The sequence below is a fragment of the Vipera berus genome (genome assembly GCF_964194415.1).
Source record: "Vipera berus genome assembly, chromosome: 1".
In the NCBI taxonomy this organism is placed as follows: domain Eukaryota; kingdom Metazoa; phylum Chordata; class Lepidosauria; order Squamata; family Viperidae; genus Vipera; species Vipera berus.
In genome coordinates this window covers 109296232-109311010 of record NC_138202.1, presented here as the reverse complement: position 1 = coordinate 109311010, position 14779 = coordinate 109296232, and the positions used below count along the sequence as shown (strand labels likewise).

Below are 14779 nucleotides of genomic sequence, written 5' to 3'. Positions count from 1 at the left end.
CCGTTTCAACTGCATAAGTGAAATAACTTTTTATTACATTGAAAAGGAAGAGTAAAGAATCAGCTCATCAGTGAAAAGTGCAATATAACAACAAAAGGCTAAGAAAGGGGCACTTGAAAGAAAAATACATAATCATGTGAAATAATTTTCTCCATTATTTGGACCTTCCCTTTCACTGCTATATTCAGTTCTGGCATCACATTAGATCTGGAAATTGGAACTGGGCCGAGATGTGGGTAGACATGAGCAATGAAATTTAACAGAGGATTAGAAACAAAAACTTAATGATGAATTACTGAAGGAACACAGCATATTTAACATAGAGGAAAAAGGATTGACTAGGACAGAGGTCCCCAACCCCCAGACCGTGGACCGGCACCAGTCCGCCACATGCCAGCAACCAGTCCATGCAAACAAATGAAGACCCATCCACAGGATTCAGGCAGCATCCAGAACCACAGCCCCTCTAGTCCACAGAAAAAATGTTTCTCCATGGAACCAGTCCCTGGTGCCCAGAAGGTTGGGGACCACTGGACTAGGAGTCATGATATCTCTGTTCAATATCTGATTCAAGCTTTATACAGAAGCAAGTCAAGCTTATTATCTATCATTTCAAAGAATAAGATACAAAACAATGTATTTAAAATACAGAAAGACTCCATGCTAGGAAAAGTGTCTTGATAGTATGAGCACTTTGAACTAATTACCAAAGAAAATAGTAGGTTCAAGTACAGGTCAGAGAGCCTTTTGTTGGGGGTGCTTTAATTTAGAGTTCTGTACAGAGCAGGGAATTTGATTCAAGAGCCTAAGTAGCTTCTTCTCACTTTATGATTTACGATGCTATTATTATAATACATTGTATACCTTTCCTCCCTCTGAAAAAAATCATATGTACCCGCCAAAGTTAGTTCCAAAGAGATGGGGACCACTCTAGACTACTTTATGAGAACATAGAGAATAATAATTCTCCTTTCCACTTTATCAGGAAAAAATGTATGTTTCTATAGATGCAAGAAAAATTCTATGGATTTATTTCAGTCAAGGTTTCATAAATCATAAATTTTGACCTGTGTTAAAAATTAGTCTAGTGCCATGGATTTGAACCTCATGGTCTTTTATCATGTTTAGTTCTCTCACAGGGAAGATAAAATTTGGATGACTAGTGGCACTTACATCAACTTAAGCCATTTCAAAAAAAAGTTATGTTCACCTTATGCATCTCATTCCTCCCTTCATTCTCATTAGTTGCACACACTGTGGATGCTCATAAAGTTGGGGTGCAGCTACTACTCTAATTTGTGCTTCTCTTTTCATGGAAGTGGTCCTCCGCAGATTGGAATAACAGAAGGTTGCTTCTGTAAAAATGGAACCAAACTCTTCAGTACCCATAAAGATATCTGTGTCTCTGATTGTGGTGAGTGTTCTTATTTAAGAGAAGGGGAGGATACCATAACGCAAAGGGACTGCTGGACAGACCTGCCAGTTAGATGTCATCTCAGTGATTGAAAGGAGATGTTGACTTAAATATTAAATGATGGATGGATCAAAACCATACACCCAATAACATGGATATGTGAAACACTTCACTATAGATAAGGAGGCCTTGTCTATATCTACCAACTGCAGTGCACAAAACTGAGTAAAAGATCCTGGGTAACGGAGACCATTTGTATTAATATTCAAGATGTATAAAAATATGGTCTTCTTTGCACAGATATGGTTTTGTTCAGCAGAGGAATTCTTTTTCCCTCCACAAATGCTTTCTAAAAAGTGCGCAACAATCCCTCCATAAGTATCATTTGGCAATGGATCAGCATCCTTATAGAATCAAGAACCTCTATCCTTATTTACCCATGAAATCTACAAGATAGGACCACAACTTTGCTTGTGCTACCCAAAGTTCAGGTCACCTGACATTTCTAACATCTTCCTGTTGATTTTTGATCCAGGAGACAAAAGAAATTGCATTAGATTCCATACGCCTCAACAGTCGGTGGCCCTTTGTTTTCTAAACAGGTTACATTTCTATCCTTCCCATTAAATATAGCAGGAGAAGTACGCTGTAGATCCTATCAATTAAAGAATGTCAGCTTGTGGGACCCAGAGAGTGGGCCTTCTCATGTGCTGCTTATTTCATTTGGAACACTATTCTCCCTGAAATTAAAGTGGATCTGACCCTGCTAGCCTTCCAGAAATCCCTTAAGCCATGGATATGTTTTAGTGTGTTGGGAGAATCCATAATATGCTTATTGCTTTCTTTAGACTGGTTTGGTTTCTCAGCTGCTGCATGTATTGCTGTGTTTTATATAATGTTCTATGTTAATTTTAAATGTTATAAGCCACCCATAGTCATTAGTAAAAAATATAGTAAAATATTATAAATTAAACAATGTCACTTAGGTGTTCTTGGGTGCAAAATATCCATTTATATATATATATATATATATATATATACATTTTTTTCCAGGTTGTGTTGGACCAGATGGGTTACCCAAAGCGGTAAGTATTAAAGCTTTTATTGTTTCATGGGTGAAAATCTTCAGACAATAGGAGCTTCATGGATAATAATTTTTTTCAAGATTTTTTCAGTATTTGGAGAGTTTTAATGAAGCAATAGGAAAAAATTACATCCATTGTCTCAATTTCAGCTAGCAGCAGGAAAACTCACTGTACTAATTGTGCACACCTTTGCTTGTATATCTCTTTTCACAGCCTGGAGAAACTTGGATTAGCAATTGCCAGAAATGTACTTGCGAGGAATATTCTCTTATGGTACAATGTATTGAAGAACCATGTCCTACCAAACCTACTCCTGTGGAATGTTCCTTCGAAGGGTTTGTACCCATCACAATATTAACCCCTGAAGAAAAGTGCTGTCCTCAAAAGCACTGTGGTAGGTATAAGTTTACAATCCAATTCAATACTACAATCCAATATTGTATTGTAAATGCCCAAGCTAATTCCAGTTTTCATTTTGGAAACTCCCATTTATTAGATTACACTGGGTGTTTCACTTTAGCCAATGCTCTGTGTTATAAATCATCTAGTAGCAATAGTACTGAGACTTACATACCACTTCACGGTGCTTTACAGCCCACTCTAAGCAGTTTACGGAGTCAGTATATTGCCCCCAACAATTTGGGTCCTCATTTTACTGACCTTGGAAGGATGGAAGGCTGAGTCAACCTTGAGTCAGTGAGAACTGAATTGCTAGCAGTCAGCAGAATTAGCCTGCAATACTGCTTTCTAATAGTTGTGACACCACAGCTCATAGAGATCTGCCCAATATACAAATTTGCTTTAAAATGAGAAAGGGAGCAATTTTTTTAAATAATAAATAAAAATATAGGTGTACTTTAGAAGAGAATATATTTAGCTCTGGGCTGAACTGTGAGTTCCTTGGTGTTGTTTGAGCTTAGTGGTATTCTTGCAGATGGTTCATTACCAAACTAGGTAACTTTCTCAGTGCACTGATGATATTCACTAGTTTGATACTAAAACATCTGCAAGAAAATCACCAAGCTCAGAGTGCATCAAGACCTTATAGATGTACTTTCTAGCCTCTACAAGATCGAAAGCTAATGCTTATAAGAACCTGCTGTGCTGCTGAGAAACTCTGCCAATTCTGTTTTATGACAATGGAGTTAAGCCATTGCACCAGGAATTATAATTACAATTATAATATTATAGCTTAATATCTAAAAAGGTTAAATCATGGCAACTGGGCCAAAGTTTATCAAAACTGAGACATTTCATTATTCATCCAAATAACTTCTTCAGTCAAAATGAAAATTTGGCTAGGCTGAGAGTCATTGGAATAAACCAACCCTTGCCATACAGACTGCAGGGGGTTTCTTCCCCAAATGAAAAGCAACATGTAAATGAAGACTCAATCATCCAAGCCAAAAGTATCTAAACAGGCTAAATCATGTTAATTGGACCAAAGTTTATTAAAAACTATAGCTTAATCCACTCTTTGATTTGACCAAGATAAAGTATAGATTAAGTAATACTACTAAATATTAAAATACATTGTATTTAAGTCACTCATTGCTCTTCCTCCTTTTTGTTTTTCATTCTGTAGTGTGCAACACTTCTTACTGTCCCAAATCTATTGAAACCTGTCCACTAGGGTATGAATTAAAGAAGGAAAACTTGCCAGGAGGCTGCTGCATTAATACCACTTGTGGTAAGAATTGAACCATCTTTAAAAGCGGTCATTATATTGTTGTAATATTCTCCCCTATCCCATATTCCAATGCCTGCAAAAATGCAGAAAGCATATTCATCCTCTCTCCTGGAAAGCCATTATAAAGGAAATCTCTTTTTGTGGGCTTTTTGTATTTCCTGGTATAAACTGATATTTAATCTACACAGGTGGTTGATCAAGGGGCATCTAAAGTTGCGTAAAGACCCACTTCAACTAATCACCCAAGAAAGCAGAATTTTTGAAACAGGCATGGTTTCAAAAGGATACTTTTATTAGGGGTCAGTGACAGTAGGGAAGTTAAGGTGCAAACGGTATAGTTAAGCAAGCAATATTCCTCTTCCCACCAAAGTCATAACCTCCATTTGAAATTCAGCCAATCCACAGGTAGTTTGATGTGCGGGTAACTGACACAGTTGGCATACATCTCAAGGTCTTCTCCAGCTTTCATTTCTCTGTAACCATCTCCCTGATAAATGAGACACATTCCTTTCTCAAGAATAGAGGCAAGAAAGGGAAAGTAGAAAGCAAAAGTTATCCCAAGCTTCCCCTCCCTTCAGCAGAACGGCAGGCCCCAAAAGTAGAATATCTATGCAAGGGAAAACAGTAGTTTTGGGGTCCTGACAGGAGAGCTCATCCGTAATTCCTTATGTACATCATTTCTGCTATTAGCCTGTTGGCACCATACAGTTTTAAAAGGACTGGTCTTTTCTTCTAACCTTAAATCATGTGAGGACTCTCCTAAATAAATTGACTGACCTTGTTGAAGATGCTATTTGTACAAAATACAAATGGATGAAAAGAGTCTACTCCCAATCTGTAAAAAAAATATATTCTACCGCATCTCTGTTTAATCTCCATTTTTAAATGGTTTATCAACATTAACATTTGCAATTCAGTGTATTATAATTCATGTCATAGAAATAGCTGTTCTTCTAAATGAAACATTCATTTTCATTGTCATTTGATCCTATTGCATAGTTATGTAACAGTAAGAAAAATGCAAATAGGTAAATTCCAGCAGTGGTCTGAAACAGATCATGCAAAATTGCTTAAGCCATACTTGATTGGAATATTCAGTATCGTATTCCAACATACATGGACTTGTATTTGAGATATGCATTGGGTAAGACCAAATGCTGTAGAATTCCCAAAGATTAAATTACTCAAGTATCCTACTCCGTATTGTGTGCTAAATAAAAAAAAAGTTACTGCACAACTCTTAAAAATAAACCTTTAAAGAGCAAAATGTATCATTTCATGTCATTTTCCTTCTCAGTTAAGTTGATCTGTTGAGAGCAAATGCTAAGATTAATTATAATATATCTTTGTGTCCCACAGTGAAAGTACCAGGCTGTGTTGTCAATGGAACGTTCTACAGTGTAAGTAATTTCCATGAAAATGAAGAATAGCACCACTTAAATAACTAATTCAAGTCCAGTGTTAACAGGCCATTTTTGCTTCTCTGCTCTACTAAAGATTTTCAGGGATGACAACGGTAAAATTCTTCCTTTTGAAAATATAGAATCCTGCTCTTATTTGTATTTGTTCTCAACCTTATCATTATTTATTTCATTTTTCTATCCTGTTCAACAATTGTAAGTTTCCTTGTAGGAATACCATGGAATTAAAAACATTATGCAATCCATGGTTAACCATAGATCACAATATATACTAAGATGAAATCATTCATCAGTATTAAAAGTGAGAACAAATGTAGTCATAATACAGCACTCAAAATCACAAGATCACAATAAAAACAAAAGCCAAATAGTGTGGGAACTGTTTTTTTAAAATAATAATAATAATAAAAAGATCGTCACCTGGCACCTTAAAAATCAAAACACAGTATTGAGCATGGCTCTTTCTGAAGAGCATATCACAAGTAGATTGACTGGTACAAATAAAAAATTTTCTTATGGTCAACACAACTTCCTTTATGAGGTGTTGTTTACTGTTATTTGGATATTAGCTCTATTGTAAACATCTCTTTCACTATCAGTAAAGCACACACTGTATTTCCAGGTGTGAAATTAAGTTAAAATTATTTATTACTGTTTCACTTTTCTTCTTCTTCAGCCTGGGGCAGTCGTACCAGGAGGATTATGTGAATCATGCAGATGCTCTGAAAAAGAAGATCTAGAAAACAAAGTAGAGTGTGTGTCTCAAACATGTGACAAAAGATGCCCGCTGGTAAGCCACATTGTTCTTTAAAAAAAAAAAGTCCATGGCTTTGAAACTCTCTGAATCTATCCATTTACTCACTACTTATAAAAAAATGATCTGTGGTTTCATGAATTTTTCCCATTTTTTTGAACTACAGGGTCATGAATACCAGGAAGTATCTGGAAAATGTTGTGGTCAATGTAGGCAGTTTGCTTGTGTTGTGACACTGGATTCCTATCCTGCCTATGTGCTCAAGGTAACTAACAATTTTGCTAACTACATTGTTCATCAAAATCAAGTTTAATCCACTCATATAGCTAATACCAACCCAATTTTGCAATCTTTTTGTGAGAGTTTTTAAGTGAACACCAAGGTCACTAGGTGGACCAATTGTTCGCTATGGGTCATTTTGGCCAAAAACTAGAAATAAATGCCAGCTTTCGGCAAAACCAAATACAGTCACATGGCTGCAGGATGCTGCAAACGGCTATGTATGGAGGCCGGTTGTCAAACGCTTAAAGTGCAATCATATAATTGTGGAGGAAGCCCAGCCATCAAAACTTTGAATGCCAATCATTAGTAACTTTTGAGAATGCCAATCTATTGTAACTTTGAATGGTCACTAAGTGCCCAGTCATAAGTTGAGCTCATGATAGGGTACATCCCTTTTTTAGGATTCCCTGGATGGGCAGCCATAACTCAACCCCAGGGCCCAGGCCAAACTTCTATTGTTGGTGGGCATACGAAGCCAACTGTTAGCATCAAACTACATATGTGCCAATTTAACAAATCACATTCAACAGAGTTGAGGAATGCTAGGATCCATCCAGTTGTTGTATCCCCCAGCTGTTCAAAATTTCCACATCTATTATTTCACATTTTGAGGACTCCTCTTACTGAACTGCATGCCACCCTCCTCCATCCCAATCCCAATTCTGTTCTCTAAGAAATTAAGGAATTTATGATCATGAACTATTCTTATGTTAACTTCTAAAACAAACAAATAACTACCATTGTGGCTATTTTCAGCCAGGAGAAACTTGGTACCCACCAGGAAACAATTGTACTTCATATGAATGTGAACTTATTGAGGACCAATATGTTCTCGTCACTATCAAGAAAGCCTGCCCTCTCTTTGATCTAGAAAAATGCCGGCCTGTAAGTTTCATTGATTCAACAGTCTTTTATTTTATTATATCTGATTCTATGCAGTGAAAATCAATTTTATCAAAAGATTAAGTTGGAATTGGGTTTATTATGGAAGGATTACAATTGAACTATATCAGTTGAATTTAAGCAAAAGCTTCAGCCATAATCTGACATTCTGTTCCTAAAATACATTGTGATCTAAAAAGCTCTATAAAACTCTAAAATTGGCTGGCATTGCCAGTAATACCTGGCTTTACTGCACTAAAGGAGATAATATATTCAAAGCAAAGTGAATACTGAGATAGAGAATTAGTGGGAAAGCTTTTGTTGTTTTTTCATATATAATATTTATAGAAGAGGTAGATGCATCAAGATATATGATATCCCTTTAAGGACTATCACCCAAATATTGTTGTTTTGTTTTTGTTTGTATTCCTCTGGAAGTTCTAACCCTACATGATACCTCTATGGGGAGAAATGATGGTTTTAACATCATAAATTAAAGTCTGAACTATTTCATTTTTTATAGGAGGATGTGGTGTTAACTGAGGATGGGTGTTGCAAGTTGTGCACTTCTACAGGTATGTTATACAAGCTATATTAGCGTAAGTCAAAAAAAATCAGATTCGTATCAGCCATAAAGCCAATTTTTGTGTTGCTATAGATTCTACTATAGCCTTTCAGATGGCATTGGACTCCAATTCTACTCAAGCCCAATTGTTATAGCTGATTGGCAAAGTTGCGAGGATTTGTAGTCACAGAATTCCCTACAGAAACAAACTGTTATGTATCCAGGTGAAGAGAACACATACACACTTACATAGCAGTCACCACCAGGGGGCGTTGAACTGTAACTGTTTTGGCGGGAACCCAGTTTCGGCGGGAAACAGAGGTTCAAACTGATTGGCCAGCTGCTCACCTGGCCAGGTATAAAAGGAGGGCAGGTAACCCCTATTCCCCAGTACAGTCACTTCCACCTAATAAAGATCTGCCATGCTGTACTCATCGTCTCGGCATACTTCCTGCTCTCCAGAACCCACTACATAATACAAACTGATATGGTTATCATCATTTGTCACATCCAAAGCACACATCGATACTATCTTAAATGCACACATTATACTTACAACAGTAATTTAGTGACCATTCAAAATTAAAATAGCACTGAAAAAAGTGACATGACCATTTTTCACACTTACGACTGTTGCAGCATTCCCACAGTGAATTTATCAAAATTCAGACACTTGACAACTGGTTCACACTTATGACTGTTGCTGTGTCCTAGGGTCATGTGATCACTTTTTGTGACCTTTTAACAAGCAAAGTCAATGATGAAGCCAGTTTCACTTAATAACCATGTTACAGCTAACTTAACAACTGCAATGGTTCATTTATTAACTGTGGCAAGAAAGGTTGTCAAATGGGGCAAAGTTCACTTAACAACTGTCTTGCTTAACAACAGAAATTTTGGCCTCAGTTGTGGTCGTAGGTTAAGGACCTTCTGTACATGTACACTTTCTTTTATTTTTTGTTTGTTTGTTTTATATTTTGATCAGCGACTCAAGGTTTGTTTTTACTTTTTCTTCCACTTTCAGTAAAAGAACCCTGTTTACCAACAAATATCACCAAAACAATAAAACACAATGGTTGTGAATCTTCTTCACCTATTAAAGTAACATACTGTGAAGGCCACTGTGGCAGTTCTTCAAAGTAAGTAACCTGTAATTTTATTGCATACTGGTAGCTCATTGTGAAATGACCATTTAGAAAATCTTCACATGCCATGAGATATGAATGCAAAGAGCCTATCTAACATCTGGTTCTTAAGATATCTCTGCAAAGTAGTCCAGATGACATTTTACTTTTATCTTTCCAAAATTTGAAACACAAATTCAGCTAAGACTCAATTCCATTGCTGGTGCATTGCCTATCATAAATTATTCCAAATGAAGACAAAATTCTATTTAAGGCTGTTTTAGATAGATCAGGGTACAGGTCTAGCTCTCATTCCGTGAGGGGGCAAAATTGGCAAATGATCCAAGAACTGGGAGATGTGGTGTCTGGCAGATATCAAAGAAAAGCAAGCAGGTGAGAGGAGAGAGTGGCAACAATGAACAAGGAGGAGGGAAGAAAAACACTATGATGGCCCATCAACACTAATAATCTGAAGAATTCCAAAACTGATTCCATTCCTGAAGGTATTCCATTGATAGAGATACTGTAGGTCAGGGGTCTCCAACAGTGGTGGGATTCAAATATGTGAACAACCAGTTCTCTGTGTGGATGCCACTTCTGGAAGTCCATTCTGGGCCTGGGCAACAAAAAATTAGCTACCAGTTCTCCCGAACTGGTGCGAACCGGCTGAATCCCACCACTAGTCTCTAACCTTGGCAACTTTAAGTCTTGTGGACTTCAACTCCCAGAACTCCTCAGCCAGCCACACTGTGAGAGGAATTCTGGGAGCTTAAATCCACAAGTCATAGAGTTGCCAAAATTGGAGAGCCCTGCTGTAGGTTATATTGTTTTGACTGCCAAAAGCTATGCAGATGGCATTGAAAAGACAAAAATCTGATGAAACCAAATAATGGTTGGTGAGGGGTGGTGGACTTCGTCCTGCAGTAACTTATCTCAACCTCAATTTGCTTTCACCATTCAGGTATTCCTATGAAGCAAACATGATGGATCATGCATGCAACTGTTGTCAAGAGGGAAAGACTACGAAGAAGTATGTGACCTTGATTTGCCCCGATGGTTCCACCGTGGATTATTCTTACCTCCATGTTGATGAGTGTCAGTGTGTCGAGAGTAAATGCATGATTGGGCCCACTCCCACACCACATCAGCAGGAACAGCAGCAACAGCAGCAACAGCAGCAGCAACAGCAGCAGCAGCAGCAGCAGCAGCAGCTGGAACAAAAGCAATAAAAGAAGCAGTAACAATAGAAACTGCAGCAGGAATGAAAGGGACAATCGGGACCAGTCTAAACATTTTCAAAAAGTGACCCAGAATTGAATAAAAAATAAAATGTAAAAGTTATGCTCATGCAACATTCAACCAAATATTTCCTCTGTCTACTCTTCAAGAAAAGATTTTCTCTTCTGCATGCCAAGCATTTTGAAATGTCCTGACCTTTTCTTGGGTGCAGGCTCAACTGAGACTATATGACTAAGTTGAAAAAAAAACAAAAAACTTTGGGGATGGAAGGGAAGAGGGCTTGGTGTCAATAATTGGAATCGGGGGTGAAGAAATAAAAAGGATGTATTGGTTTGGTTTGGGATCTTCTCTTGAGGAGCGACAATTCCTGCATTAAGTGACAGGTAGTACCATTTTAATTAAGACTGGTGGAGTTTTTAACCACTAGCTGACAGAAGCCAGACAAGTTCTAAAAACTTTGAGTTGTGACAAGAACATTGGCTGGTATTTGCTAAAATGACAAGTAGATCTTTCAGTTCCCTGGCATAATTTTTCTCACTGTGCCTCCAAATTTCTTTCTCTATCAACTTCATTTTTGCCTACTCTTTCCAAATATGAGACAGGCTATAATGATGTGAGGTTCTTTGTAGATTTGTTACAATTGCAACAATGGGGGGGGGCATGAATTTTGATTGCTGCTGAAGAAGACTGTTTACATGATACCATCAGCATAGAAGTTGTAGGAGGATCTGGATTATTTTTGTAATTGTTTACAGAATGGACTAATATATGTATATGCACACCAAAAGGTCATTGAAGAATTTTTGTAAACCGAAGTAATAAATAACAATAATATAACTTAGAATTTCTATTCTGAGTTAGTGAATTGTTTTTGAACATTTAATTACTATTTATTTGTCTCCAGAAAATAGATTTTCAGGGATATTTTTTTCTCAATAAGGACTCTACTGTCTGCCACTAATGCCTGGTTGAGGGAAAATTTCATCTTTTGTATTTGTTTTTTGTTTCTCAACAACTAAATGATTAATAAAATTTCAACATTTTGCAGGGGATATGCTTCTTGTATGTGTGTCATATGTGTCATACCAAATCAGTAACTCATTTAACTTCATTAGTAATATAGTTTAAATAGCCAAAGAGCACATTTGTTCACGTAACAATGTTATACATACTGTGGCATTAATAATTCTATTTTGCATGGTTTAATATAGAAATTACCATCATCCCCCAACTTCTATGCTGCCTCATTGGAGTGATGAGAAGGGGGGGGGATCTTCCTGAGAGAGGTAAGCAAAGAACACAGGGTGTGTATTCCAAGAGTACAAGTAATCCTCAACTTACAGTAATTGAACCAGAATTGCAGCTATAAGTCATTACAGTTATTAAATGGGTAACCATGTGATTGCAGGATTCATTAAGTGAATACCATAGTCATTAAGGAAATCTATTTTATTAAATTGGCAAATTTCTTTTGCTGCAAATTGGGAACAAATGCCAAAAACCAACAAAAAACATCAAAAATTGTGGTCATGCAACTGGAAGTTACTGCAAATGGCTGTAAACGGGAGCCAAATGTGAGCCAGTTGCCAAGCATTATCAGGTTGTGGCATGTAGCTGATGAACTTCAAAACTGTGTCATAAGTATCTTTTGGGGGATCTGTTATAATCTCAAGCAGTCGCTAAGCAACCATTCATTAAGCAAGGACCACCTGTATATACTCTCAATGAAGGTCATCGCAGATACTCAGCTAAATCAAGCAGGCACCACCATTGAGCAGTGGTGATATAGGAAGATGCCAGAGGTAGATGATCATTTTAGTGATAATGGCAAAGACTTTGATTCATATTGTGTGGGGAAGCAAAGAGAAATCCCACCAGCATTTTTATCAAGAAAATCACATGGATAGAAATTTTATTTTATTAATCAAATTTATATAGCCACCCATTTCATTGAAGGTGATTGATGACATAGTGCCAGATGATGAGCCTCTCAGCCCCTCATATGCTACCAAGGAAGAACAGAGGATCTTTCACTACTGGTGAAAGCTAGATTAAAGGCTTTGGGACATCTAGTGGCTGAAGTTGCCACACAGGAAAAGAAAATCTGAAGCAGCAACAGATGGAATTACACTAGGAGCATAAAATGTAAGAAGCACAGGAAAGCTCAACACGGTGAAAGATGAAATGAAACAATTACAAATTGACATATTTGGCATCAGCAAATTGAGATGGACTGAGATGGAGCATTTTCATTTAGAAGATCACACTCTTTATTACTCGGCACATGAAAAACAAAGAAGAAACAGTCTTGCTTTTATGGTGAGAAAGGAGACAGTAAGAACAGTACTTAGCTAGAATGCAATCAGTGATGAAATAAAATTGATTCAACTTTGTGGACAATCCTTTAATAGATGGATCAATCAATATAGAAGTGATCAGCTTCTTTTTATTCTGCATCAGTGAAATCAATAGAACATGCAAGCAAGATGTGCTGCTTGTGATTGGAAACTGGAGTCCCAAAATTGGAAACATGAAAAAAGAAAATATAGTTGGATTCTATGGTTTAGGAAACCAAAATGAAGCAGGACACTGACCTATCCATTTCTGTCACTCCAAAGATTTCTTCATAGCTAACTATGTCTTTGAACAACCAAGATTATGCCTTTATGTATGAAGGTCGGCAGTTTGGTGGGTCGAATCCCGAGTACCACATAACAGAGTGAGCACCTGTTACTCGTCCCAGCTTCTGCCAACCTAGCAGTTCGAAAGCACATAAAAATGCAAGTAGAAAAATAGGGACCACTACGGTGGGAAGGTAACAGCGTTCTGTGCGCCTTTGGCGTCTAGTCATGCCGGCCACATGACCATGGAGACGTCCTTGGACAAGCGCTGGCTCTTCGGCTTTGAAACGGAGATGAGCACCGGCCCCTAGAGTCGGAAACGACTAGCACGCATGTGCGGGGGAACCTTTACCTTTACCTTTTATATGTGCATCACTAAATTGAATATATAGATATCAAATTGACTATATTGTTGCTAAAAGGAGGAGGAAGAGCTCAATTATATCATCAAGGACATGGCCAGGAACTGATCAAAAATTGCAAATTCCAGGGTAAGCTAAAGAACATATATTCACCATTTTCAAAGAGAACATTAAGAATTGCTCTGAAATCTTGCACTTCATTGATAGAGAACCAGGGGAATTCTGAAATGAACTCAAAGAAGTTTTTAAGAATTAATGTGAAAAGAGACTGTTGAAAAAGAAAAGAAAAAAGCAAACCTGTCAGAACAAACCATGGAAATTGCCAAGAACAGAAAATAAGTCAAAGCCAGGAAAGACAAAAACCGAGGAATGAAACTTAAGGGATTTCAGTGAGCTATTAAAAGAAACAGGAAGCTGTATTACAGCAACATCTATAAAGACATTGGAGATGGAAACCAACATGGAAAACAAGGAAAGTTTAGTTTAGTTTAGTTTAGTAATATTTCTATACCGCCCTTCTCCCGAAGGACTCAGGGCGGTGAACAGGGCAAGAATAAAATACGAAGTTACAAATATTAAAAGAAGATTAAATAGTTGCCCATTAAAAAACAATTAATACAATACATTTATAAAAACCCCAAAAGTACAGCAATAAAAACCCCACCAATCCCCCATCAGGCCAGGCCGGCTGGTTCGAATAAAAATGTTTTTAGATCGTGGCGAAAGGAGCGAAGATCGGGCGCCATCCGGAGCTCTACCGGCAACTGATTCCATAGTTCCGGAGCGCCCACAGAGAAGGATCTCCCCCTGGGGGCCACCAATCAACATTTTCTGACCGGTGGCACCCTGAGGAGTCCCTCTCTGTGGGAACACACAGGGCGCAGGGAGGTTGATGCCGGCAGCAGGTGTTCCCTGAGGTACTCTGGACCCCTGCCATGTAGGGCTTTAAACACCATTACTAGTACCTTGAATCTTTCAAATGATCTCTGAACTCAGAAAAAGTTCCAGCCTTGCACTGGTATGCTAAAAGATGTCAATGGACAAATAGTAACAAATTCAAAGGAGACCAAAGGAAGATGCAAGGAATATAATGAAGCACTTTACAGTAGAGATATTAACTTCCAAGATACTTTATGTCAGGGGTCGGCAACCTAAAAAAGGAAAAGAGCCACCGGGAACCGGTTCCATCACAAATTAAAAAAACTGGGAGCCGCGTGCGTGTGTCCATGCACGCGCATGCGCAAACAATGTTTTGCGCATGCGCGGACGCACGCGGTTGCCATTTTTTTAAAAAGTGAGATGGAACCGGTTCCCGGTTGCCCGACGGCGACGGCCCGTCT

The 14779-nt window shown here is 37.9% G+C and overlaps 1 protein-coding gene across 1 annotated transcript in view; it reads left to right on the top strand.

The window, feature by feature from the left end:
* LOC308669900 (mucin-5AC-like) overlaps nucleotides 1-10814 on the top strand; it is a 62075-nt gene extending 51261 nt beyond the window's left edge. Inside the window, exons 32-42 of the mRNA XM_081330898.1 lie at nucleotides 1320-1414; nucleotides 2468-2499; nucleotides 2713-2893; nucleotides 4085-4189; nucleotides 5549-5589; nucleotides 6287-6400; nucleotides 6531-6629; nucleotides 7403-7531; nucleotides 8052-8103; nucleotides 9118-9232; nucleotides 10179-10814. Of these exons, the coding sequence (XP_081187024.1) occupies nucleotides 1320-1414; nucleotides 2468-2499; nucleotides 2713-2893; nucleotides 4085-4189; nucleotides 5549-5589; nucleotides 6287-6400; nucleotides 6531-6629; nucleotides 7403-7531; nucleotides 8052-8103; nucleotides 9118-9232; nucleotides 10179-10446 (1231 nt within the window). The 3' untranslated portion in view covers nucleotides 10447-10814. The remainder of the gene's footprint in view (nucleotides 1-1319; nucleotides 1415-2467; nucleotides 2500-2712; nucleotides 2894-4084; nucleotides 4190-5548; nucleotides 5590-6286; nucleotides 6401-6530; nucleotides 6630-7402; nucleotides 7532-8051; nucleotides 8104-9117; nucleotides 9233-10178) is intronic.
* The last annotated feature ends 3965 nt before the right edge of the window (nucleotides 10815-14779 follow it).